Source organism: Simochromis diagramma, unplaced genomic scaffold (assembly GCF_900408965.1).
Source record: "Simochromis diagramma unplaced genomic scaffold, fSimDia1.1 OVJJ01000205.1, whole genome shotgun sequence".
NCBI classification, from domain to species: domain Eukaryota; kingdom Metazoa; phylum Chordata; class Actinopteri; order Cichliformes; family Cichlidae; genus Simochromis; species Simochromis diagramma.
The window spans coordinates 1,923,658-1,950,913 of record NW_024386782.1 but is presented as its reverse complement, the minus strand read 5'-3'; the positions used below and the strand labels follow the sequence as shown (position 1 = coordinate 1,950,913).

The window sequence follows — 27,256 nt, the reverse complement described above, 5'->3', positions numbered from 1 at the left end:
GTCCCTTTGCTTCACATCCAGATGTGTCATAAAAGGATTTCAGCTTTTGTTTCTGAGACCAAAGGACAGTTTTCCACATCATGACGTGGACGTCCGAGTTAAATGAGCAGGTGTTGGTGTCTCTGGCTTGTTGTTTTTTAATATATAAAAGTTTGCATCTTCATGGTAGAGTTTTAAAATTGTGGTTGAAGCGAGGAATTATTCACTGGAGGATTTTTTTAGAGTGTTGAGTCAGTGCCGACATTTCCACTATATAATCGTGTCTATTTTTAATGCGGCAGTGCCCGAGGCGCTGGAGAGGACGCAAAGCTTTAAATTCTTTGCAGTTTTTACATCAAAAAAATGAATTTTGAAACCGCTGAGGTATTTGCCCATACTAGCTTTCTCTTTTTATCATCGTTTTACCAGCCTGTTGACAAATTCACTTGATGGAAAAGACAGTTTGGCAGGTTGTTCTTTCAGCATCACATGACTTTTCTGTTGTTTTCGCTCTATGATCAACTAAATATTGGGGTATATGATATGAAATGTATCAGATTTTGTTCTTACTCTGAAAATAAGGCTTTTTACTCTGTTTCACAGCTACACATGGTATTTGAAACACCAGCCAGTGGTAGGTATGGCCCTGGCTGTGTGAATAGCAAGAAGAGTGAATTCAATACTTTCTCCTTGAGACTGAGATGAGTAAGACACAAGACTGATTTACCAGCCTCAGAATTTAAACAAAGCTGTGCAACTTGAGAGCGGTTTGAGACACGCTCCAGAAGCTGCACATCTGTAGGGGAGCAGAGTTTGGAGTCCCCACCCAGTTGGTGTCTAGAGACAAAAATACTCATTCACCAACACACACCAATCACAAGTCTGAAAACTGAGAAGGACTTTCTTTGAGTCACACTATCATTACTCAGTTTGCCTTTGCTCCACTTCCTCACCGCTCTCTCACAAGTCAGATCTTGCGCTGAATGTATGCTGGAGGGTCAAGACAGGATGGGGGGAAGTGAAGGGTGTAAATCCTTTTCATTGTACGTGTGAGCAGTGGCACAGGGCTCCTCCAAACCAACTAGTTGAGCAGGTAACAGCAGTTCGGTGGCGTAACTGGAGCAGCTTTGTTGGAGCTTTTTCTTGTGTGAAATAAACTCCTCGCTGCTTCGAGTTTCAGGGTTGACCTGGAGCTGCACACATAAGCAGTCTCCTGCTGATTAGATTTCTGCACATAATCACTTAATCTCATTTGTCCCATAGTAGTTGGCTCCTTTCCATTTATCTGTTTGTCAAGCTTTACTGATCACTGATCAGATTAGAATTTATCAACTCAATAGTTTTATTGTTTCCAGATGGAGGTCTCTGTTTTTTAAATTACTTTTTGTTCATATGTCTCTCTCTCTCTCTCTCTTTCTCTCTCCTCTTCTCTCTCTCTCTCTCTCATGAATACACATTAGTCAAGATCGCAGTTGGTAGGAGGAAGAAAACTGTAGGAAATTACTAGTATTTTCAAAATAAAAGGACAAGCCAGCGGTTTAAATTTTCTTTAAAATCAGCACAAACTCACAAAGAACAGCCGCACTGGATAGTTACAATGTGCATGTTAATATTAATAAAAGCAGGCTGCAGTGTCGTAGGAGTAGAATAATTTTTTGATATTTGATACATTTCTCTGATGCCATCCTTGCCAAACAATTTGACTGCTAGACTTTCATTAACGCCTTATTAGTTTTATGCAGTTTGGCTACTTTAACTCCATCTCAGTATCAGCTCCCATCGCTGGCTGTGGCAGCTTGCCTTGGTGTAAATGCAAAATGTTGCTTTATCTTACCAAAAATACTTTCATGGAAGTTAATAATAAATTATAACAAAATGGAAAACCCCCAACTAAAGTCTTCAATCCAGAGTGTTTTCATATTTAAGAAAATCGCTTTTAATTAATAATCTGATTGATGCATTTGATCAGTTAACCTCAGTTAAGCCTCACATACTGATAAAAATCATTGATGTCCTGTAATTTTGGGTGGTTTCATGTGAAATTTTGATATTTTTCTTACACAACTAATAAGCAGTGACAAGTTAAAAAACAAAAAACTAAAACATGACTGGAGCTACAAAAAAAGGAAAGAATTCCTGACTATCAGATTTAAAGTTTTAATCCCAATCGTAAAAGTAGATGACTACAAATGATGTCTCTACTGAAACCAAACTAGTTGACCCCACAGGAGAGGAGGAACTGAAGGCAGGCACACCTTGGACAGGTCACCAAATGATGGCAGGGCTGAAAATGATCAAAAATGTTGACCTACTCCTTCATTATTATTAATGCATGAATGCTAACTTGTGTTATTAATAATGCATTTACCTTTGTGGATGCTGTGTGTGGTTGAAATGTTAATATCCGTACTTCTATTCTCCAAAAGTTGATTCTGTTCATCTGGACGTAGCGTTTTCAGTGGGAGTAACGTTTCGTCACTCATCCAAGTGACTTCTTCTGTCTCAGCTGACTGCAGGTTTCCTCAATCTTATAAACAGTACATTTGCATAATGACTGAAACCACCACAACTGAAGGAACAATGGTTCCTTCATCATAATACAGGAACTGACCTCCCAGCCCATTGTTTTTTGTGGATTTTGTAAATCCCCCCGTCCAAAAAAAACCAAAAAACAAAACAAAAAACTGCCGAATCTCAGTTTAACCCTTGACAGTCCTTATTTTTCTGTTTAAGCTTAGAAGCAAACTCACCTCCTGTTTGTAAAATTCTCTTTCACTCCTTATGGCTTACATAATAGATTCGAAGTGAGAATTAGACTTTAAATTGGAATAACATTTGTATTCTCGTGTACTAAAATTGTTTTATTATTTTATTAATACAGTACTATTATATTATGTTATTAATATCAATGTTTAGTTACCTTTGCATGAATATTGTCCTTAATGGAGATACTTTTTATTTTCTTATTGAGTACATTTAAGAGTCTGTACTTTTTCATTTATACTTGAGTAAAGAAATTGCTTCAGTAATTCAACTTTTAGTGGAGTATTTTTTTTAACACTGGTTTTCTTTACTTAAATAAAGAACGTTTTTACAAGTTTGATGTTATTTTGCCACCTCTGGTACTCTATGATCATATGTGACATCTTTCTTTTTGTTTTCAATGGCACAGGGCAAGCTGGTGGTTTATGAAATAATACTCTGATAAACTGATTAGCTGAAAGACAACAAGTTAAAGTTGGTTTATCATTAATGTTTTACAAGAGTATGGTACTCCTATGGTCAGTTTATTATCACCAATTAGCCTACAGTCTTTGGACTACAGGCATATATATAAAGGCTTGACCCAGTGTGGAGCCTGAATCCAAAGGTATTTAAATTAGTTCCAGAATAATTTAAGTTTTAGAAACTTTCTGAACCTTAAGAAAGCCTAAATATATACTATATACTGTACTACAGAAAGCATGGAGTTTTTGTGTGCCCTAGATATCGTGTCACCCGTTTTATTTTGAAAACGCACACCGGATGTGTTGTTTCCAGCTTAACGCATGAGAGCCTACGACTGAGAAACAGCGGCTGGCGGCTGCTCGCTCTCTCTCACTGCTGTCCCCCTGAAATCAAGGCGCATTTTAAAACTTTGTTTTTCTTTCTCTTATTTTCGGAATCAACCGGACTCCACGCGAAGCCTGTTTTTATCCAGATGAGCTTGCCATGAGCATCACGCGGCTGGAGACCTAAACCGTGGGGTCTGGAAGAGGTGAAGATGCCTCATGGACCGCTCCATCACCGCCAGTGCGCCAGTTCAGGGCATCCCGAACGCCGAATAACAAAGAAATGCCGAGGTTTAGCGTCAAATGGGTGGTTGCGGTGGTGCTGATTGGGGTGGTCGGCGGCGCCTTCTTCTTCTGCGAGTATCTCATCTACTTTCCGACCATCCTCAAGTGCGCCTGGCCGAAGATCAGCCATGCTCGCGGCGGAGAGGGCATCGACGGCCACTCGGTGGACTCTGCGGTCCGCGCTATGGTGCTGTCGGACACGCACCTCCTCGGAGCCGTCGGAGGACACTGGTTTGACAAGCTGAGGAGGTAATAATTCATTTGCATGTATTCTCATATATATTTGCCCTCCATCCGTCCGTCTGTGCCCGGGGCTCTGCAGGAGTGATTTGTAAACAACAACATCCAATAACGCTGACTTGTGTCCAAACGCGCAGGGAATGGCAGATGGAGAGGGCTTTCCAGACCGCTCTGTGGCTGCTCAGGCCCGAGATAGTCTTTATTCTCGGGGACATCTTCGACGAAGGCAAGTGGAGCTCGCAGAAGGTAATGTAGAGCTCCCTGTTTTTCTTCTTGCATTGCTCTGCACCTCCCCATTATAATAATTATGATGATGTTCGAGTATGTGGATGCAGAGCAGAAGCTCCGTGTTCTCTGGTCATAATAATCCTAATCTTATTACCATCCGGGCCCCAGAGGCTGCAGGTTTTTGAGGAAAACAGCTGCACCAGGTATCCTCTTAGCCCGCTGTGGTACATCCATCCTGGTGTGTTGGGGGGGAGCTTCTGGGAATGCTCAGAAATCTATTACTGGGTTATAAAATGGGATCTGTCAAGACAGATAGAAGCAAGTGGAGCGAGAGGAACACAACACAAAGCCTCAGACAGTAAAATCTCCTCTAATCTACTTTTCCCTCCACCCACCCACTCGCTGATTCCTCCTCATTTTCACTCTTTGAATGGCAACTCTTTTAATTTGTATTGTGTTAAAACAGGAAGGGCCTGCGTGTTTGAATTCACGCTGAGAGTACTGAGACTTGATCTGCAGCAGGTGAATAGATCAGTCTGTCATTTATTTCTTTAGCTGGCTAATCATTTGCCTCATTTGTGTCTGAGGAGTTCCTCCTGCAGCTTAAGAGGACATCTTGAAATTAGTTATTGTGGTTAGAAAACTGACCACAAGGGCAAAGGTGTTCAACGTACAGTGGTATGAAAGAAAGAAAAGCATGATGATTTTAGCATTTGTGGTTGATTCACGACGTGACTGGCTTCCACTTGAAGGATTTAGAGCTGATAGCTTGCACACAGAATAAAATATGCTAAGAGTAATAAATGGTGCAAAATTGTCCCCATTTTGCTCTGCTAACAGTCCAAAACCCTACTTATTTAAATTAAATCAGTATAAAGAGTAATATAGAAACAAATTGGCACATTTCAGACCCCAAATTCAGGAGCCGTGTTGGATGTTTGCTTGATGAATGACCAACAGTTCCATAACCATTCATTCTGCGAGCAACCCAACTGATCAAATGCTTCATCGTTTTGGTTGTAGCCTCAAAACTTGTCCCACAAAGAAAAGCTATTCAGTGTAAGCAAAAAGAAGCGTGTTCTCAAATATCATTCACCAGTTTTAAATTTGCAGAGCGAGAACGTCTAAAAATGTGAAGCTGCGCTCAAATATGTTTGGTTTATTTTCTGTCGACAGTCTCATTGTTTTGAATGAAAACCAAGGCGAGGGTGTCGTATTCGCCTTACAACTGACTCTAAAGCTCACTCTGTTAGTGAAATAGTCTCCTATTTGCTCATTCTGTAAATCTACCAAGTGTTTATTTTGTCTCAAGCCTCAGAAATTGACCAAAAACCAAACGATATTGAACATATGGTGTTAAAAAATGAAGAAAACCAGCTTATCGTGAAATAGAAGAACTTGAAAACGATGATATTTGGTGTTATGTGCTTGATTTACGATTTGTTTGAGGCATCTTCCTGGAGGATTCAGTGCCGTGAGTTTGCAGAAACAATAAATGCTTAAAAGCAGAGAAACACACCAAACTATAGTATTAGTTCCTTTTATTTTCCTTTCACTCTTTCTTCTGTAAATGTTCGGAAAAACTGCCGGCTTTGTTTATCCGACAGTCAGACAACCAAATATTGTTTAACTAAAAATTACTAAAAAGAATCAAATCTTCTGCTTTTTTAATCCAAATACTTTCCCACACACTCATTAATCCCCTAAATCACCTAACTGATTAATAAATAGTTACATTTAGTTTGAAAATGTGGCCAAATCAGAGATGAAAACTGCTCCAAATTCCCACATCCTATAAATTCTATAAATAAGAGACACGACGTATGAAACCCACAGCATTGATGCAATTAAAGGCTGTTTCTGTGTGCAGTTTCAGTCCCGCAGAAGCAAAACTGAATCTGAATGAAAGCAACTCATCTCAGCCGCCCGTGGGGGCTGCCGGGCGACCCTCAGAGATCCCATTAACGCTTGTGAGCTTCTTCGGGGAGTTTTTCTTGTTTGAGGCCTGAAACTTCAGCTGTGTTCGTGTCGTTCTCTCCGCAGCACTGGGAGGACGACGTGCGTCGCTTCCACAGGATGTTCAGACACTCCACTGACACGGAACTGGTTGTACTGGTTGGAAATCATGACATCGGTTTCCATTACGAGTAAGCACATTCTGTATGCTATTGTTTTTCAGTTTTCATTACATAACCTTTACTCTGCGACCGGTTGATCTGGTTTTACTTGGCCTTTGCCTGAGGGACTTCTCTATTAAGCACAGGTTTTACCTCTGACTCAGTATGAACGATTTTCAGCGCTATTCTTTGTTGCCCTAGTTACAGAAATACCTGCCTCCTTGAAAAGTTTTTAAAGCAAGAGAAACATTAAATGTGGCACCCAAAAAAAGTCAATAACTGTCTCTCCTACTACTACACCGCACAGCAAGAGGACTTTGTCTACATTACATAAACTGCAAGGAGGCGATTGAATATTTCCATGAGGCAGTTTTAATAAGACAAAGCAGTGGCTGGATGCAGCACATGCAGTCAGGTCTGAAGCCATCGCTGGAGGGTCTTTGCTTTGTCTTGTTGCTGTAGCAGTAATGTGGTGCTTTCACCGTAGTATATATTAACAAGTCACATTAAAAACTAAGAGATTTACTAATATCGGTGTTAACGGTAGTGTTTTTATTGGAGGCAGTCTCACATTTCCGTCATGCAGCTTGGTAATGCAGCAAGCGTGTATTAATCCACAGATGGAAATATTCAGCAACAAATACACTGCTTGATTATCATTTGCTGGAAGCTACAGCTGTGCCCAGCTGTTTCAAGACAGTACTGAGCTGTAAAGAGGGAGGTTTGTGCTACATGTTAAATATTGACAGACTAATGAACTGCTGGTATTGTTCGTTTGGTGGTGTTTGAATACTGCCTGCTGTACTGACGTCAGTTGTTTGCATTCCAGAGTGACATATAACATGAGGTTGTGGGCTTTGTGTTTAAATCTCACTTCTTATAATTAATTTGAATTGTTCTGACAGAGACACAAAAGCAAGAAATTGTACGGAAAGCCAGAAATCTTCCTCTTAACACCCACCAGGTTCTGGTTAGGGTTAGGTTCACATCAACCCATTTGTATAGTAATTCCATCTGCACGACCAAATAGAAATATTACAAGAGAAGAACTATGGAGGAATAACAGGCAGCATCGTCTACTTTTTGAAAATAGTCTCTTTTGGCTTCTGGCTAAAATGCAACTTAACCCCAACCCTCTGCGGTTCACTGGAGATCTGATGGATGTTAACACCAACGGCAAAACAACGGAAAATGTAAAGTCTGATAAACCGAAGCAGAATGCATTTTCAGATACATTATGCAAAACACAAAGTGTCTGTAAAAATAAGTGTTAAAAAATAAATAAAATCAGTAAAAAGATTACATGATTATATTGATAGCAGGTTGGATAAAAAGAAGGAAGGAAAATGTGGCGTCACACTGAAGTGGAACTGCAGTTATGTAGTGCTGACCAAGAAAATTTACCCAAACAGCACTTTTATTTTTTATACTTTAAGCGCTTAATCTACCTCACATCCACAGCTGCTTTAGACTCACCAGTTATTCTAACGTGCATGTCGCTGGGCACAGCGAGATCATGCAGACTCCACACAGAACGGCCTCGGGAAGGTTCGGCCTTCTTGCTGTGAGGAGATGTTGCTAACGGCTGCACAGAAGATCTTGATTCTATAAGTCTTATCTTTAACGACAAGTTATTTCAGAGACTATAAAGAAAAACAATCTGCATGTTCTAGGTTCTTTGTGAGATCAAGTGCATGCAGTATTAGAGAAAGGAAAACCAGCAATTCCTTATAAGCAAAGAACATCAGGGAGGAAGAAGTCCTGATGACCGGTTAGGGAATGAGGGGAAAACAAAGGTACAACACACAGAGACCACGAACAGCAAACAGGACAAAACTCACGCCACAGCAGAGGGAAGAAAAAACGTTTATGACATTATTCATAATAATTAGATAATATAATAGCAGCATATAAACCAACTCCATATGGAGTGAAGAAGAAGTGTTCAGTGTATCATGGGAAGTCTTCCAGCGTCATGAGCCCATAGCAGCATAACTTATGGATGGCTCAAGTTCACCTGATCTTTCTCTAACTAAAGATTTTAAACATGCAGTAGTCAAACCCCTGATTAAAAAACCTGCTCTTGATCCTACGGTTCTTGCAAATTACAGGCCTATCTCCAAACTACCTTTTCTTTCCAAAATTCTTGAAAAGGTAGTTTACAGCCGAATAATGGCCTTCCTGGAAAAGCAAAATGTGTCAGAGGTTTTCCAATCTGGTTTTAAACCCTTTCATAGCACTGAATCAGCCCTTTTAAAAGTTTTTAATGACATATTTTTAGCGACTGATGCTGGGGACTGTGTTGTTCTTGTGCTTTTAGATTTGACAGCTGCGTTTGATACCGTGGATTGTGCCATTTTATTCTCTCGTTTGGAGCACTGGTGGGCATTAGGGGCACAGCACTGGAGTGGTTCAGGTCCTACTTGGCGGGGCTAACTTTTTGTGTCAGTCTCGGTGACTATGTGTCGTCCTCCGCTCCCCTCTTGTGTGGTGTCCCACAGGGCTCAGTTCTAGGCCCCCTCCTCTTCTCTTTATATCTGCTTGGTTCTGTACTGAGAAAGCACGGCATTGTTTTCCACTTTTATGCTGATGACTGTCAGATCTATGTCCCTCTAAAGAAAAAAGGCAGATACCTTACACAGCCATTACTTCAGTGTCTCGATGACATTAAGGCTTGGATGTCTGTTAACTTTTTAAAATTCAATGATAAAAAGACAGAGGTGATGGTTTTTGGTAGCCCCACCGAGACCCCCAATGTGTATGTAGATTCCCTGACCCAGTATGTTAAGCCAACTGTCACAAACCTGGGGGTCAAGGTGGACTGTGATCTGAAGTTTAATAATCAAATTAAGGCAGTGGTAAAATCTGGCTTCTTTCACCTCAGGCAGCTGGCAAAAATAAAGCCAATTCTTTCACGGCAGCACTTTGAGACAGTGATCCACGCCTTTGTTAGCACTCGGCTGGATTACTGTAATGCACTTTATATTGGGGTCGGCGCATCATATATTAGTCAACTACAAAATGCAAAATGCCGCAGCTCATCTTTTAACTGGCACTCGAAAGTTTGAGCACATTTCCCCTGTTTTAGCTTCACTTCACTGGCTGCCCATTTCTTTTAGGATTCATTTTAAAATTCTTTTATTTACTTTTAAAGCTCTCCATGGCCTAGCCCCATCTTATCTCTCTGAGCTGCTACAGCCTTATACACCCACCCGCTCTCTCAGGTCAGCTGATCAGCTGCTCCTGAAGATACCCAGGACTGGGCGTAAACTTAGAGGAGATCGTGCTTTTGCTGTAGCAGCTCCCAAACTGTGGAACGAGCTTCCTTTAGAGATTAGACAGGCCACTAATTTATCTGTTTTTAAGTCACTCTTGAAAACCCACCTCTTTACCCTGGCCTTTGACACCACGTGAGATGTTGGTTTTTATTTTTATTTCAGTTGTTTTTAGGTGATTCGATGCTGTTTTATCTTGTTTTTGTTTTAATATAGGGCTGTTTTAATTTTATGTTTTATGTGTTTTATTTATTTATTTTGCTGTTTTCTGTTATTCTATTGTTTTAACTTATTTTCTGTACAGCACTATGTTCCTGTGCTGGGTATTTTAAAGTGCTTTATAAATAAAATTGGATTGGATTGGATTGGATAACTGTAGAATAAAATAGACACACTAAATAAATCACAATGTGCCCCTCATCGAATTTCCTGGTCATCTTACAATATTCCTTCAGACCTACACAAATCTATACAACATCTTTTAGGTGCGAGATACACCGAAAGGAAAGCAACACAAGTCCAAAGAAGATACTTTGTTCAAGCATGGTTAAATTGGAGCCAAATAGTGTGCAAACCTTTGACATGTTTTCTCAGCATGCTTTTTAAACTATTGAACAGATCATTTGATCTAATTGATCAACTGTCGCCACATCCTCCCTTCAGTGCAGTTATGACACGGTAGTTTTTCTTTTCTTTATGCTCTAATGGAAGTTTCTGACAAGCACGGCTTCTCCTCCTATACGCGGCATGTTTGAGAGTGTTCAAAGACAAAACTCTGGACATCAAGCTGTCTCAAGTCCAAGTCATGGAAAAGGCTTTGAAATGGCGTTCACATGCCCCACTTTTTTATGTTGTGACCCATTCAAGCAGGGAAAAAATGGCAACTCGCAGCCCTTCATCAGAGGTTTCCTGTTAGCACTTGAAAGCCAAGTTTTACCTTCTTTAAGCGTCATTTTTATCACCCCGATGATGAGAAAATGTCAAATATTTTACAAGACAAAAGGAGAGTTAAATGGCCTTAAAATTAAAGGTAATTTTGTTTTCTTTTTTTCCCTCCTTAATGGCTAATCATCTTGCAACCCTTCATATTCAGCTGTGGCCAGTTATGACAGAGCCCACTGATTTCAAAGGCCATTAAGAAATTATGTTAATATGTGCTTTTTTTGTTTTGTTGGTTGGCCCAACGTTTTCAGGAAGGAGATTTATTTGTTTAAAAAACCCTGATAAGATTTTGTAAGATTGTGGTGATATTCGGAGCAAAATTAAGAAGAAATCAAAAAAGAAATTATTAAAAAAAAGAAAGCAGAAGATGAGCGATTATTTATTTATTTCGTCACTGCCTTTGTTAAGAATTCCCATAGAAAAGTCATAAAGGAAAAAGATTTTAGCTTTTATTTTTAATAAGATGGTTTCACTGAGGTTTTATTGTCTTTCTGGTAATTTCTTTAAACTACATTTTTTGTGATGGATTGCATTAAATTGCAGAAAAGTTGTGTTCATTGTGTCCAGCATGTAACAGCCTTCTTATAGGAGACTCTTTTCTTAATTTCTCAGGGGAAGAAAACACAATGTCATGCTTTTTTTTTTAAATGCTTGGTATTTGACATGTGTGACTCAGAAATGTGAGCTTTTGTAGACATGCTCCTATGTGGTTTGATTCTAGCCGAGCAGCGGGAAGCATGCTGGCACAGCTGTTATGTAACGGTGCGTGATAGACAGGCAGACACGGCAGACTGAGCAGCAGGTTTTTGTGCTGTGTGATGAGCGTATTGTGTCTCCCTGCAGGATGGACTGGTTCAAGCTGCAGCGGTTTGAGAAGGTCTTCAACGCTTCCTCCACCAGGATCGTCACCAAAAAGGGCGTCAAGTGAGTGACGGGAGGGTGAAACATAAATGTAAACATAAAAACTGGTGACACGCCTGCAGGACAAACATGTGACTCAGCATGCGGGAAGGCCGACGGTTTAATCCCCTGAGTCGGCCTGTGCCACAGAGGTGCTTTTAGACGAGCCAGGCAACTGTTCCCGGGGTCTTAATTGTGTGTCGGGAGATTGCGCTCAGTTTTAAAAACAAAGTACCCTCCATAATATGATGGATTATAAGATAGGATGAAGATGAGATCCTTTATTTAATATTCAACTACTGTGAAATTCTTGTGTTCAGCTTTAAACACAACTTGTTACAGGACAGCTTAAATAAAGGAGAAACGCTCAGGAAAATTAGATACAGTCTTGTTTGTAGGGTTTACCCGTCAGGACATATTAGCACGTCTTAAAATGACATAAATACAACCTCACATGAACAGCAACCTATGGCATGTTAGACTGTGCCATTATTTAAAAGACGAAGACTCACCAGCCTGTCGAATCACTTGAAGTAGTTGTTTTCTGCTTACATTTGTCGAATTTTGTCCCGCTCTTCTTTGTGGGCATTCTTTCATTCACAACTCTCTTAAAGTCCTGACACAGCAGTACCGTGATCCTTTTATTTATTTATTTTTTTTAGACGTTCCTCACATTTGACTCTAGAATACTTCGGTTTATGGTGAAGTTCACAGTCAACTCAATGATAGTAAGTTGCCCTGGTCCTGTGGCTGAAAAACAAACGCAAATCGTGACTCTTCGATTGCTGTGTGTGGCAATCAGTGCGAGGCGTTTCTGTTGATATGCTGTGTGTGGGTTTTGCCAGGGGTGCTGCTTTATGACCAAATGTCCACTTTGGTTTCATCTGTCCACAGGACATTGTTCCAGAAGAGGTTTGTTCAGATGTAAACCTAAGCCATGCTGCAATGTTTCTTGTAGGAAAAAAAAAAAAAAAAAAAAAGTCTTTCAAGCCTTACTTATTCAGCTTTTTTAAAAATCATGTTGTCATGAATGTTAACATGGTAACTGAGGCCTGGCAACCAGATGATGTTTTACTATGTCCTGATACATAAAACTTGAACTTAAACAAGATGGTTTTTTCCACGTGACTGTAAGACAAAGCAGAATAGATCCTCAAATAAAAAAAAAAAAAAAAAAAAAAACCTAAATGGTAAAAGAGCTCAATTAAATAGAAAAAAAAAAATAACAAAGGATCTCCAAAAGTGAAAATCTAAATGAAATTCAGTAGACTAACACGTGAAAGTTGAATATAATACAATAACTTGGCTGTGCAGAGTAAAAAAAAAAAAAAAAAAAAAGCCCTATTAAATATTAATAAATTGTAAAATTATAACATGTGGGAATGATTTCCTCCGGCAGTCTAATCAGTCATTTAAACATATTTGAAACAGTGCCTGTTAATAATGGTGATAAAACAAATGAGTCGATAAATGGACATTTATTAGTTAACATGGTAATTTATGGCATAAATGAAGCAGTCACATGGAAAAAGTATGGCTTATATTAGGATTACATATATTTGTTAGGTTTGCTGATTATCAGAGCTGCCTGTGGGAGTAGCAGACATCTTATTTTAAACTTCTTGTTGGTCTTTTTTGCCACTGAAATATGGTGCGCCATTAGGCCAAGATCTAAAGAGCCCCCTAGAGTCTTCAGGAAAAAGACTGAAGTCTGTAATAATTTGAAATAAATCATTAGACTGCAAGGAAAATTATGTACAAGTGGCAGAGAGTTAAAAGTGACTCCCAAACTGTGCAGGACTGCCAGGCCCAGAAAACTCAAGAAGAAAACTGAAGGAACACAAATGTCAGGAAGAAATCTGCAGGTAACCGAGTTGCTTCTGCAGTCAGAAAATTGGACCTGTATGCAAAGCATGCCAGGAGAAGAGCCTTTGCTGTCCACAAACAACGGTTTGTGTGTGTGTGTGTGTGTGAATACGCAGACAAAGAGCAGACCTGTGGAAAAAATGTGCGACATGCTCAGAGTTAGGATGCATGTTTGGCACAGAGCAGAGACAGCCTCCAGGAGAGGATCATACCAGCTCTGAAATGTTATGGTTTGAGGCCCCTTCAGTGCCTTAGGAAATGGGCAGCTTGCGGTCATTCAAATATGAATCCTACATCATACGATGGGGTGTTCGCTGCCCTCTCATCTCCACGCTACTCCTGGGAAAATAACAGAGGCAGCCGTCAGACACACCATAATGCAGCAGACTAAACTAGGAAACCGGTCGAGAGACTAATGTGAAGCCACGCAACGATCCAGTGTCGGAGAGAGCTCCACCACACTCTCAAGTAGCTCCTCCGATGAGGCCTGATCAGCTGCAGGTGTGTCATGGTCTTCAGGTGTGGCCAATCACCTGACAGGGCCACACCCACCATGCCTGAAGCTGCCTGTAAACAGGTGCTCTCAGAAACACCTGCATCCACACCCACACACGCATATCTACAAGCAGGGAGAACGAGGGACAGCAATACCAAAAATACATATATTATAATACAAGTCCATGACTGCTCAGGGTCCCTGGGTCTGAGCTCAGACCCAGGGACCCTGACACTGCCAGAGTGCAACAGATCACATTTAGTTTTTTTCCCCCTCATTTGAATTATATTTCAAAGAAATCTGATTAAATACGAATTTGGGTTTTTTAAATATAATGAAACAAGATGTTTTCCAAAGTCTGAGTAATCAAGGCAAAGTCTGTAATAAATATAAACAAAAATGACTTTCATTGTCATTTTCCCTTTAATTTTTTTTTAATTGTGTGAAAAATAATATTTTCATTTTGCATCAAGGATTCCAGTTTTATGTGTTGGGATATTTTCAAATGGTTGATGTAAAAATACGTCAAAAAAAAAAAAAAAAAAAAAGTCAATGTCCATAAGATGTAGTTATTTGAGGAACTGAAATCTACATGTATAAAATGACCAAATATATCTAATAATTTTAAAAAGCCACTTAATTCTATTGCACCAGATGTATCATATTTGATACATGAGATTTTAAGACTACATAGCACGATATATTTGAAATTTAGATAAGTCTTTTTTTTTTTTTAAATTGTCAGAAGAATCAATAAAAAATAAGTTATTTCATGGCTCAGGCTTTACAGGGTTAAAAAGTTTGATGATGTTGGTTGTGTTAACTCATTTTCAATGGAACTAATGTTAGGAACCACTGCGTGACTAGAGCCAAATGAAGGATGCAAGAAGCAGAGTTAAAGTGAAAGCAAGCATTTAATGGTTAAGATAATAAGCAAGGTAGAAAATCCAGAGAACAAAAAGACAAAGACCAGGAATATACAGAGAACAATGAGAACACAGGACTGGGAAAACAGTGACATGGACAATGCTACATAGGAAAAGTGAAGGATGAGACAATATATGCAATGAGATAAGAGAAACCAGTTGGATAACCAAACACAGCTAGAGAGTCAGTGAGGGCAGGGAGAGGAAGTGAAACTAGTCAAATGAAAGATTAAACTATTGATAAAATAAAAGTAGAAAATAAGAAAAATGGGGGAAACGAGATTAACTTGACACACAACACAGCCTAGAATAGAACACTGAAGGCATCCAACTAAATACAACTGAAACTTGAACCATAAGAACAAACAAGGCCCTTTTTACTTCTAGAAGGAAGGAGGGGGGGCTAAATTAAAGCAACTCCTCTATAAATAGAAAAACTAAGAACCAACTGATAAGATAAAAGGCTCACCCAGGGAGATAGTGAGGAATATAAACAAGATAACATATAATACAAAAGAAACTAGGAACAAAACTCCCACATAGATTATTCTAAAACCAAAATGAATCATGAACTCACAAAAACCCAGAAGCCAACTAAGTGATCGCTGAATACGTATTTACCAGAATTGTGCTGAAGGTCACGGTCATATTTGCCATTTTACAGGCACGGTTCTGTCAGGTATTCGCAGGAAAGGGAAACAAATGCAGGGTATTAAGTCAAGGTTCAAGGTTCAAGGTTCTTTATTATTTGTCACATGCATAGTTATACAAGTATAACACACAGTGAAATGTAGCCTGACACGCTCCTCGACATGTGCAAAAATTGGGGGGGGGGTGTAGAGGAAGAACATTATATATATATATATATACATATAGTATATACACTGGGTGAATGTGCAGTAGTAGCAGCAAGCAGGTGAATTCTGTACATTAATATGAATAGATATCTGACTATTTTACAGGATAGACAATATAAACATATTTAAAATTAAAGGAATTGAAATGTACATTGTGCCTTGGTTTAGTGTCTGGAAGAGTCCTGTCTCAGTCAATTATAGATGATGTGAGAGGGCGGGTGTGTGTGTTTAGGGCACGGATGGCTTGGGGATAGAAGCTCCTCTTGAGTCTCTCTGTCCTTGCCCGGAAGATGCGGAACCTTCTACCAGATTGCAGAAGTTGGAACAGTTTGTTGCCAGGATGGGACGGGTCCTTCAGTATCTGCGCTGCTCTAGTCCGGCATCTCCTGGTGTAGGTGTCCTGAAGCGGGCGGGAGAGCAATCCTGCAGCAGCTTCTGCTGTACGGATCACTCTCTGGAGAGCTTTTTGGTCCTTCACACAGCTGTTCCCGAACCACGATGTCATGTTCTGTGTGAGGATGCTCTCCACAGCGCCTGTATAGAAAATCCTGAGGATCTTTGGAGAGACCCTGAACTTCCTCAGTTGTCGTAGGTGATGCAGGCGCTGCCTAGTCAAACACAAGGAAAGACAGACGGTGATACAGTATGACTTAAACAGATAGGAGCTGAGGCTGTAAATAGACACGTGAGGCTAACCGGGGAGAGTGGAAACACCAGGCTAACAATGCACAGCTTAAACTAATTAAGACAATAACACAAGAAGTAGAACTAGCAACAAGGCACCAGAGAGAGCAGACTTACAAAATAAAACAGGAAGTAACTAAATGGGGACTCACATAACAGAGACAACAAGATGCAAGAAGACATTAGGGAGGCAAGAATAACGTAAAGAATCAAATATCTATTAAGAAGTCTAAAAACACTAGGACAGCTAAACTAGCCAAGCAATTCAAAAAACTAAAATTCAAGAATAGTCACGGAAAAGACTAAATAATAATGAAAACTCTCCAAAATATCTACGAAACTCACAGACCATGAGATTTTTCCATTTCCTCAAGAACTGGTCAGATTTTACTGAAACAAACTGAGGATTTTTATTTCTCATTAGTTTGTGCAATTCAGCCAACCTATGAGAACAAAACGTATCACTTTCTTTTTGTACTTCACACATTATAAAACCTGTGATTTGTGGTGGATCGAGAGCTAGATGAGCTACTACATCACTGGCATTCTGGTTTCTTTGTGCCTCGATGTCACACGTTCTCTTGTCCACGTTCGTTTATAATTGTCATCGGTCATCATGTGTCATTTAGTATTTTCATTTGTAGAGACAAAACGGAGCTTAATGACTCCAGTATACTTCTAAAAATAATTTTTAGGCTTTAGATTTTTACAATTCTTATCACCACTTAATGATGCTGACAGTGAACCGTGGCTAACAGAATTAGAGCAGTGCTGCAGAAACCTGGGTTTAAAATGTTTCTGCACAAAAGATTTCAGACAAACTAGTAACAGGATGTGTGTTTAGATTTTATTTAAAACAGAAGCGTGGAAGTAATAAAAGATTGTGATGACTTGTGACTGTGCCAACTACACGTTCCACCTACAGGAGCTTCTCAGCCATGAAGCTCCCGGTCGGCATCCTATTACAGCACCAAGTTGGAATTCAGTGAGCTTTTTAGAACAACCCATTCTTTCACAAATGTGTATCCCCCCCTCAGGATTGTGTCAGAAGGCCATCTGGTGTAAAACTGCTAAATCAAAACATGCAGAAGTACCTGCTGTGATAAAGGAGCAGCTTTCCTATTCTTTTACAAATGTGTTTAAAGACAGACAACAAGGCTGGGGGCTTGATTTTATTCCAGCAAAAATCACCTGAAACACCTGAAAAAACGCCAATTAATTGCATTAGAACACATTAGAACGTCTCTCATAGATAGTGATAATGTGCAGTGTTCTTGTATGAAATATAATAAGGTCATAAATGATCCTACTTCAGTTGAAACTCTCGACTGGTCACTTTAGGGTTAAAACATCCAGTAAATGCTTGTGCTCCCTGCAGCAGTGCTGTAACATATTTGCATTTGTTGCGTTACATTTACATGAGAACAGGCCTTTTGTTGTGTTGTAATATATTATAAAAGGATCTAAACAAAAAGCCCAGAGAATGGTTATGTGCTTCTCCCTTTTTTTTTTTAGCGGCGCTGATGTAAAACGCCCACAGTGCAGCAGTGTTTGTCCTCCATGTGAGCTCTAGTTTTAGGATCTATTTAAAGCAGCTGTAAGCAATAATTTTATAATAATGTATCAAAGGTGACGTGAAAACATTGTGGCAATGCGAAAAAAAAAGGAGGGCCACACATACACAGAGATTAATGCTCTGGATCCGCAGCTCGCCCTCGCCTTTACGGGCCCGGCTCATTGTTTTACTCTTCTGGTTTACTCTCATCACACGTTTTCAGCTCACCAGACAGCAGACGCACACAGTTATCCGCAAGCTGGCGAACACAGAGCCAGATATTTCCCTCTGGAGTTGGTAAAAAACAGAGAGTGAATATTGGACTTAGATTTGTCAGGTGGCCAGAAACGCAACTCCAAACGAATTCAGGTGCGGCTTTGAGAACTGCAACTGTTTTCTAACAGGTTCGCCATCTACTTAAAAGCCAATGATACTGGGATGTTGTTTTGTTGATAACGATGCTTTTCCTACATTTCCTGCCAGACTAACTGAGAATCTCCTTCTCTCGTCAGTTTTCTGCTGGTGAACAGCGTGGCCCTGCACGGCGACGGCTGTCCCATCTGCCAGTCGGTGGAAAAAGAGCTGATCAAACTCTCCAGGGACCTCAACTGTTCTCTTCAGGTGGGAGGAAAATTTCTAGGAGTCTTTCGCACATTTTTACACTGTCAGCGCCTCGAATGCACTCTGCCACTGGCACTCGAGATGCACGCACAGAAAATTAAGACGTACCCGGAGCAGGTGTTTTGATCTTCTTACACATCCAGTGTTTATAAAAGCACATTAGAAGTGGTTTGTGTTTTTAGTTTTTAGGGGGGTTTTTTCTGCACACAGCACCAGAACCAGAGGCAGTGTAGCGATATGAAATAAAAATGTTACCTGATGCTTGAGGATGCTTTGTGAGGTTGTGGACAAGACAGCTGATGAATTCTTTATGTTTTCTCCTCTGCAGAGCGCGCAGTCAGGGAGCGGAGTGATGGACGGCTGTGAAGGCTCGCAGCTCTACCCTCCCACACCCCCCATCATGTTACAGGTAAACTGCATGACTCCACTCAGACTTCATCAGAAGCTGATAACATTTAGCAGCGGAAGACGTGATTAGCCTTTTCAACACTCGCGTACCCGAGCGTACACTGAATGCGTTATCGGTCTCTGTTATGGCCCCCGAGTGGCGTCCCAGCTCTACGCTGTGGACGAAACAAAATCCAAACACCTCATTTTGTGCAAAATTCAGCTGCCTGTGCTGGATACAAAAGAAGGGAGGGAAAAAAAGTTATTTTCCAAAGTTGTAGTCTTTTTGTTTTCCTAAGGGCAGAATCTCCTTGCTGCGCTCCAGCAGAAGAAAAACAACACAAAGACCTTCACAAAATTTCTTTCTACAAAGTAGTATTTCTGGAAAATATCCTCATGGTTTCATTTAGAATGCTGAAGTCTTCACATCAGCTTCAGCTACGATAATAATAATAATCTCTTCTCCGCTGTGCAGAGCGGTGCATGTCTGTCAAACTTGAGTCGTGCTGGGAAGGTATCGCTTCCGGTACCCAATCTGTTTTTCAATGTACAAAAAAATCATTTTGTGTTCTTTGGTGTGCATCTGCTTTTTTTCTTCCGTTTCTATTTTCTCCGTTTCCTTCCTGTGTCTGTGTTCGCGTTTACCTTTGAGTTTGGTTCTCTGTGCGTCTTGTTGTGGTTTTACTTCCTGTTTTTGACCTATTTAATCAGCACTCTGTGTATATCTAGCTGTGTCTTTCTTTCTGTCTTTGCTGGACTGTCAGTTTTCCCTCCTGAGCTTCTTGCCTTCATCCTCTGTGCCTCCTGGCATTCCTGGTTAGTTTCGCTTTTGTGACTTTGATGTTTTCCTCTTTGGACGATGGTTAATCAGACTTTTAATTAAAGATCTTTGTCAGGTTTTTTTCATCCAGCCTTTCTATCTGCATTTGGGTCTTCCTCTCAGCTGACCCTGTAATCATTTAATATATTTAGAACTTCATACTTAATTACTGATTTTGGAAACACACGGTTGACGTTCAACATTTTATACTTAACAGGGACCTATCATGCGCTTTTCCATCTCCATATTTCTACTTTTGCTTTCCACATACCACAGTTGCAAATAATTTCAAAAAATTGGCCCCCAGTTCAAACTGTTTCGCTCACTTAACCTCGCTTTCTTCTAATTGGCTGCCCCTCACAAGCAGAAGCTTTCAGCAGGAGGCAATGAAGGTTTCAGTGGTCACAGCCAGAGTTGTCTAAGAATGCCACAATAATATCACATTAAGCCAATAACAGAAAAAACAAAACTGCGTGAAGATGGAGCTCTTGGCTCACGGGATCACTTTTTCATACACTGATCTCAATATTTGAAACTGGGAATCTTAAAAAAGGTTATCAATCATTGTACAGACACTGACAAAAAACTCAAACTTTAATTCCATCGTAGTACAGAGCTGCAGAAAATTAGGGAATATTTACTATTTGTGAACATATTGTCTGTCTTATGAAGGCAGTAATTCATAATAACACTATCCTGTGTTATAAAACTGTGGCAGTCACCTCTCTCTCCAAACCCATCAAATTATGGCATCTGATGGTAAAATATGCAGCACAAAGGTCAGGTGTTTTATGTTTTAGTTGATCGCAGAAAACAGTTGTGCCTGTAAGTGAAGCGCCCTTGAAATTGCATTAAATAGCAATAGAGATTAACTGTCATTTACCTATGACACTGCCTTTATTAACTTTTTTTTTGAGGATGGCGGGCTGCTTGTGTGTGCAGATCTGAAAAGGACAATATGTGCTCCTTTTTGTGGCAAAGCTCAGTTTTGAATGTTTGAGAGAGACACACCACATTGTCAAAAGTATTCACTCATCCATCCAAGTCATTGATTTCAGGTGTTCCAATCACTTCCATGACTACACATGTATAAAATCAAGCACCTAGACATGCAGACTGCTTCTTGTGAAAGAATGGGTCACTCTCAGGAGCTAAGTCAATTCCAGCATGGTATTCTGATTGGATGCCAACTGTGCAGTCCAGTTATGAAATTTAATAATAACAATAACAAAGTGGAAGTGAACAACAACAAGACCATCTAAAATCACATAGTGGGGTCAGTGGATGCTAAGGTGCATACTGTGCAGAGGTGACAACTATCTGCAGAGGCAGTCGCTACAGACTTCCATGTGGATGTTAGATTTCCCAAGAACGGTGTGTAGAGCTTCATGGAATGGGCTTCCATGGCCGAGCAGCTGCATCCAAGCCTTACATCATGCAGTGGTATAGAGCACGCAGCCACTGGACTCTAAAGCAGTAGAGATCTGGTCTCTGGAGTGACTATTCACGCTTCTCCATCTGGCAATCCGATGGATGAGCCTGGGTTTGGTGGCTGCCTGGGGAACGGTACTTGTCTGACTGCACTGTGCCAAGTGTAAAGTTTGGTGGAGGGGGGATTATGGGGCTCTTAAAAAACTCTTAATGCTTCAGCATACCAACACATTTTGGACAGTTTTGTGCTTGGGGGCGGCTCCTTCCTGTTCCAACATGACTGCGCATCATTGCACAAAGGTCCTTAAAGACATGGATGAGCGAGTTTGGTGTGGAAGACCTCAACCCCATAGAACACCTGTCTGTATGGCTGTCTGACCTCACAAATGTGCTTCTAGAAGAATGATCAAAAATTCCAATGAACTCACCCCTAAACCTCGTGGAAAGCCTTTCCAGAAGATCTGAAGCTGTTATAGCTGCAAAGGGTCAGACATCATATCAAACCCTATGGATGTGATGTCAACTCAAGTTTATATGTGTGTGAAGACAGATGAGTGAAAACTTTTAGCAATATTGTGCGTCTCTCAGTCTAGTTCAATGCACTATCCTATTATGGTCATCTGTAGTGCTAAACCAAAGTTTTGTAGCTCCAAAGTTGAACAAGTAAGAAGGTAACACCTGAGAAACTTTACAAGTCTTATTTTTTTTTTGGCTATTTCAACGAACAAAGGAGAGCATGATTAAAAAACCTCCCATTTACATCTCTCAGTTGATACATCCTCGATTCCTCTCCTCGCTTCATAGGCCCTCCCAACAGAGATCGGAGGAGGCGATAGGGAGACACGAGAAGAGAGGAGTCGAGGCAGCAGTCAGTCATTTGACAAAATGAGACATCCTCGCCTCTGTGGTTCATTTTAAAGTGATGCCAATTAAATCTGATGTTGGCACAACCACATCATAAATTCCTTTTATTTAGCCGACTGCTGTTGTATTTTATGATCGTAAATGTAACAGTGCAACAGTGTGACAAGATATTAGACGCTTTTCTTAATCGCACACAGGAAGGTTTGATGTACTTAAATAACTGAAACTGCATATAAAGAGGATAGCTGTTTAAAGAGCCTTATACACTAAATTATTATACACAACAGGCAAAGAAACACTTCCGCGTGTGCATCCAAGGATTATAGCTCCTCCGGCAAGCCTCCTCTGGCTCTCCAATGCATTTTAGGGACAGAGACATCCTTCATCATTGTGTGCTGAGATTGATTCCTGAGTCACAGGCGGGGTAGAGAGGACAGAGGAGATAAAGAGGCACTAAGTAGTTAAATGAGAAAAGCGTCCTGTAATTTATATACAAGATTTTAGCAGGTGATTGGTTTAATTAGTCACATGACACAGATTGAAAATTCTGACCGAGGTTACGCCGCACACTCTGGGATCCATGCTTTATATAAACTTCCTTCAGAGGAAGCCCTTTCAACTAAAACCATCATTCAGTCCAGAAGGTGTCATGAGTGTCATGGTGTGTTGAGTGTTACGATTCAGTTCTCCTCTGTGACAGCGACTTTGATGGATTGCCCGCTCTATCTGGAAGAATTACACGTTCAAGTCCAGTGAAACGCAGAGTGGCAGGAGAACCATGTCTGGCATCGTGAAACTTTGGGGAACGTGGCTATTCTCCATGTTCCCTGCGCAAAGGGCTGTTTAGACACGTGGATCACTGCAGATGTATTTATGAACTGTTTGATAGGGGAATTACGTGGCTGCGTGAAAAACTTGACACCAGAAATGCTGTTACTGAGCTGCCCCTCGGCCTGTTTTCTGTTCTTCCGTGAAAAATCCGAATCCATGCACGTTTCCCTGACTGTGTGCTCCGTTCTGCAGCACTATCCTCTGTACAGAGTGAGTGACGCTGGCTGCACAGGACAGGACGCCGCGCCGCCTGAAGAGCGACACCTGCTGTTCAGAGAGAAGTACGACGTGCTGTCGAAGGAGGCCTCACAGAGAGTGAGTACTCTGCAGTCTCACCACACCGCCTCCGCTGTCTGTCTTTTTTTTTTCTTTCCTTTTCTCTCAAAGCGCAGATCTGTTCTGAAGTGTTTTCATCCAATTAAAACGGCGAACAACAGCCCGCCGTCAGAAATAGTCTCGTATAGAAACAGCCGACGATGGTGATGATGATGGTGATGATGAAACTGGTGATGTAAGGGAGCAGCAACCAGCCTCTGAAGCGGTTATGGGTTTCTCTCCTCAGCTGCTGCAGTGGTTTAAGCCCCGCCTCATCCTCAGCGGACACACCCACAGCGGATGTGAGGTTCTCCATGACAACAAGTACCCAGAAATCAGCGTGCCATCCTTCAGCTGGAGGAACAGAAACAACCCCAGCTTCATCCTTGTGAGTGAAAGCAAAATCGTGAACTTTTTACAGTGTGCGAATTAAAGTCGGCATTTTTCAAACAGCAATAGATGAAAAATAATCGAATTAATCTGTATTAAAGAGAGAGATTATTAAGGTTGCCGGATGGCTGGGCTGTTTCTGTGTGGATTGCCTTTTCTCTCTGTTTAGCTGCCCAGTGCACAACCTTACTGTTATGGTTCAGTCTCAGTGGCGTACAGTAGTTTTTGGCCCCAGCAGATATACTTTGAAAGCCACTGCTGAGCATGCAAACACTGTAAGCAACTAGCTGATGAACACATCAGAGAATTTAGCAGCTGTGCCAGATGTTTCCCTCAGGAGAATCAATAGGGATTGAGCAGTTGGTTACAAACAACATCTGGCACAATATGAGGTTTTACTTCACAGTTATAGAGGTAAGAAATATACATATATCAGCTATAGATATCTATAGAAAATCCATCCATCCATTGTCTTCTACTTATACTATTCAGAGTTGTTGTGGGGGCTGGACCTATCCCAGCTGTCATGGGGCGAGAGGCGGGGTACACCCTGGACAGGTTGCTACGCTCATCAAATGCAGCTCTAATTCATTGCAAGTCAAAATGACCCTCAGCTCCCAACATCCAGTCTGCCACTGTTTCGAATCTAAATGGGCTGTAGGCGTGTATGTGAGCATGAATGATTGCTTAGGGTAGTGGAGATTTGAACCCCCTTTTGACTCCATGGCTGCCTTCATGGTTTAGATTCAACAAGGTGCTGGAAAAACTGTTCAGAGGTTTCAATCCAAATTGGCACGACAGCATGACAAAGTTACTGGAGATTTGTCAGCCGCGGATCCGTGATCCACAACCACGTTTGCATCAATTTCACTTCCACCAAGGAAGGAGGTGAAGATTTTGAATCTTTTTTTGTGAGTGTCCTGAGCTGACAAATGGCATATTAAACCAAACCAGCACCTCAAAGTTCAGGTTTGAGTTATTGTTCCAACATATTTGAGAAAGAAATTATCCTGTTTCTTCTTTTTAAAAACTCAAAATCCCAGAAGCTACAAAATCCTGATTCCAGGTGAGAATATGTCCCTGACTATGTGCTCTGTCCTTTGCTGCTCTGGAGGCTTTTGTTTGAACTTGATTTAAGCAGAAACTCTTAAAATAAAGTTAAGAGGAAAACAAAGATAGCATTAAACTAACATGATTTTGTCCAATATCTGTGACAGAGAAACATTCAGATTTTTCTCCAGAGAAAATCAACAAGAACAATGAGGACACGCAAACTCCCCGAAACCACCTTATGTCAGGCAGCAGTACTTAATAGTGAGCTAGAATCAGGTGGCCTAAATTAGATGTTTTTCTTTCATACAAATAGTTTCTTAATAAAGTGTTTAATTATATAGTAAACAATCTGCTGAGGTGAGATTCTGTTGAATCTGTTGTTCCTTTGTTTACAGGCTATAAAAAAACCCAAATTCATTCAGATAAAAAAAAAATAGGAAGAAAGGAACTCAAAATGAGCTATTTTTAATCTTCGGAGGCCCTCTGGTGGCCGAAGAGCTCTAAGCAGCCACCTCTGCCAGTATAAACATTACTCATCACCTCTAACTCATGTTATTTCTCACTTCTCCCCCCTTTCTTCTCCCAGGCGACGGTGTCACCGAGCAGTTACACGCTGTCCAAGTGTTTCCTGCCGGAGGAGAGCACGGTGATCAGCGTTTACTGCTCGGCCGGCGCCTGCCTGCTGCTGCTGTTCCTCGCTCACTGTCTGTGGATGAAAGGCCTGCTGCAGTGCCTCAGCCTCTGCCTGCTGGGGAAACACAAGTCTCTGTGAACTACATTAGCCACAGCCCACCGGGACAGAGCCATAAGCTGGTAATTTGGTGTAAGTTGATGTGAGGATGCTCTGTGTGGACCAAAAATAACGACAAGAAAAAAAAAAATCTGTTTGCACAACCTTGATTTGTTTGTCCGCGTGTTTAAAGGCACTGTGAAGGACATTATATGATTTTTAAATGTTTTTAAAGGACTCAGAGTTAATCACTACTGGTACTGAGGATGGCGATGGTGATGTTAGAGCCTGTGACGGAGGCCCAATTGTTCTTACAAATCATCAGTTTTAACTTCCTCGGAGGAAAAGTAACCGTCACTGACTTCACCGCTGAGTGAGAAAGTACGCATGCGTGGCACGGGTAGCACAAATCAAAGGAGTAAATATGTAAATACTAACTGTCCCTGGTCTGGTTTAAGGTGGTGAAGGTGCTTTAAGTCTCTTCTCTCTGATGTTACCTGTGAGCCGATGTGAACGCACACTGATCATCTCACTCAACTCTGAACACTCTTCGTTTCTGTCGTCGATGTCAGATAGTCCATCCGGGTTCCTCATTGTTTTTATGACGCATATCAGAGAAAAAACAAAAAGATATTGTTGCTGATTTTCTGTGCCAAATGTTTGTGAAGGTTTTTTGCCAAATCGTTGGAACGTTTCTGATGAACTGTACATAATAAATAATCAGAATCTTAAAGCCTGTTTCACAGTTTTCTGGTGGACGAGGGAGGATGTTATCACACGCGACAGACAAAATCCTTAATATATAGGTACAAATATTTTATGTTTGCAGATTCATGTGAAATAAAATATAAAAAAATCGGTTCAAAATTTGTTTTCATTTGGGGTTTTTTGCCTTTGGTTTGCTTGGTTGTTTTTTATTTTAGTCATTTTATAACTGAGAAAACAGCTTTTAGCAACAGTATAACAAAGTACCTTCATTTTTTACTTTAATAATGTGCAGGATTAATACACTATGTTTATTTTATATTAAATTATTCACTATTTATTGATTGATTGGATTATAAATTCTATAGAACAGACCTTAACTGTGACCCAGTTTCATCTTTTTAGCTGTGGTTAAAAAGATGGTTTTGACTCTAGAATACTTTGGTATACAGACTTGGTCAGCCTAATGACTGCTGGTGCTCGGGTCCCGTAGCTTCAAAACAAGCCTGAAATCATCATCATGATGATTTTCATTACACTTGAATGAGATCTTTGTACTACTATGCTGTGCTTTATTTCTGCCAGACGTGGCACTGTACTTTATGGCCAAATGTCCACTTTGATTTCATCTGTTGACAGGACATTGTTCTAGAAATCCTGTGGTTTGTTCAGATGCACATTTGCAAACCTCAGCCATGCTGCCAGGCTTTCTCCTGGCATCCTCTCCAAACGAGCCATACTCTTAATTGTACTGTCATGAACTTTAACATTTAACTTGCTAAATGATGCCTGAGAGTCATTGCACCGTCTGAGGTTGGGGTGAGTTTGCTGGGATGTCCACTCCTAGGAAGATTGAGAGCTGTTATACGTTTTCCACTTGTGTATAAGCTTACTGACTGATCAAATTGTTTTAAATGGTTGTGTGACTGTGTAGGCTCTCAGTCATGGATATGATAGTCTTGAGAACTTGAAAAGAAGTCACCTGGACTTCTTTAATTTGTGAAGAAGTTTTGCCCCACCTGATATTTAACACCTTGGTGGGGTCTGCTCCTTTGTTTAAGTCATGCTGAAGGTCGTTGGCCCACTATTAATCATGCGACTCCCCCACGAACCAAGGTGGGTGATTACCATTGCATGGGTAATTACCATTACCGGGCCAAAGCTGTGAAACCTAACTGCCCCAGCCCACCAGTCTTTTGAGCTATAGG

General features: G+C 40.7%; 1 protein-coding gene across 1 annotated transcript; it reads left to right on the top strand.

Moving 5' to 3' along the window:
* The first annotated feature begins 3,487 nt into the window (after nt 1–3,487).
* mppe1 (metallophosphoesterase 1) lies at nt 3,488–26,210 on the top strand. Its single transcript, XM_040015874.1, has 9 exons — nt 3,488–4,064; nt 4,193–4,301; nt 6,327–6,430; nt 11,461–11,541; nt 18,414–18,522; nt 18,851–18,931; nt 23,048–23,170; nt 23,418–23,558; nt 25,200–26,210. The coding sequence occupies exons 1-9, from the start codon at nt 3,814–3,816 to the stop codon at nt 25,383–25,385; spliced, it is 1,185 nt and encodes a 394-aa protein (XP_039871808.1). The 5' UTR covers nt 3,488–3,813; the 3' UTR covers nt 25,386–26,210.
* The last annotated feature ends 1,046 nt before the right edge of the window (nt 26,211–27,256 follow it).

Excerpts from the sequence above, each read along its gene's own strand:
- mppe1 (XM_040015874.1), top strand. The coding sequence starts at position 3,814 with ATGCCGAGGTTTAGCGTCAAATGGGTGGTTGCGGTGGTGCTGATTGGG. Across the intron at positions 18,523-18,850 it reads ACCTCAACTGTTCTCTTCAG|AGCGCGCAGTCAGGGAGCGG; the intron begins GTGGGAGGAAAA and ends TCTCCTCTGCAG. Across the intron at positions 23,559-25,199 it reads ACAACCCCAGCTTCATCCTT|GCGACGGTGTCACCGAGCAG; the intron begins GTGAGTGAAAGC and ends TTCTTCTCCCAG.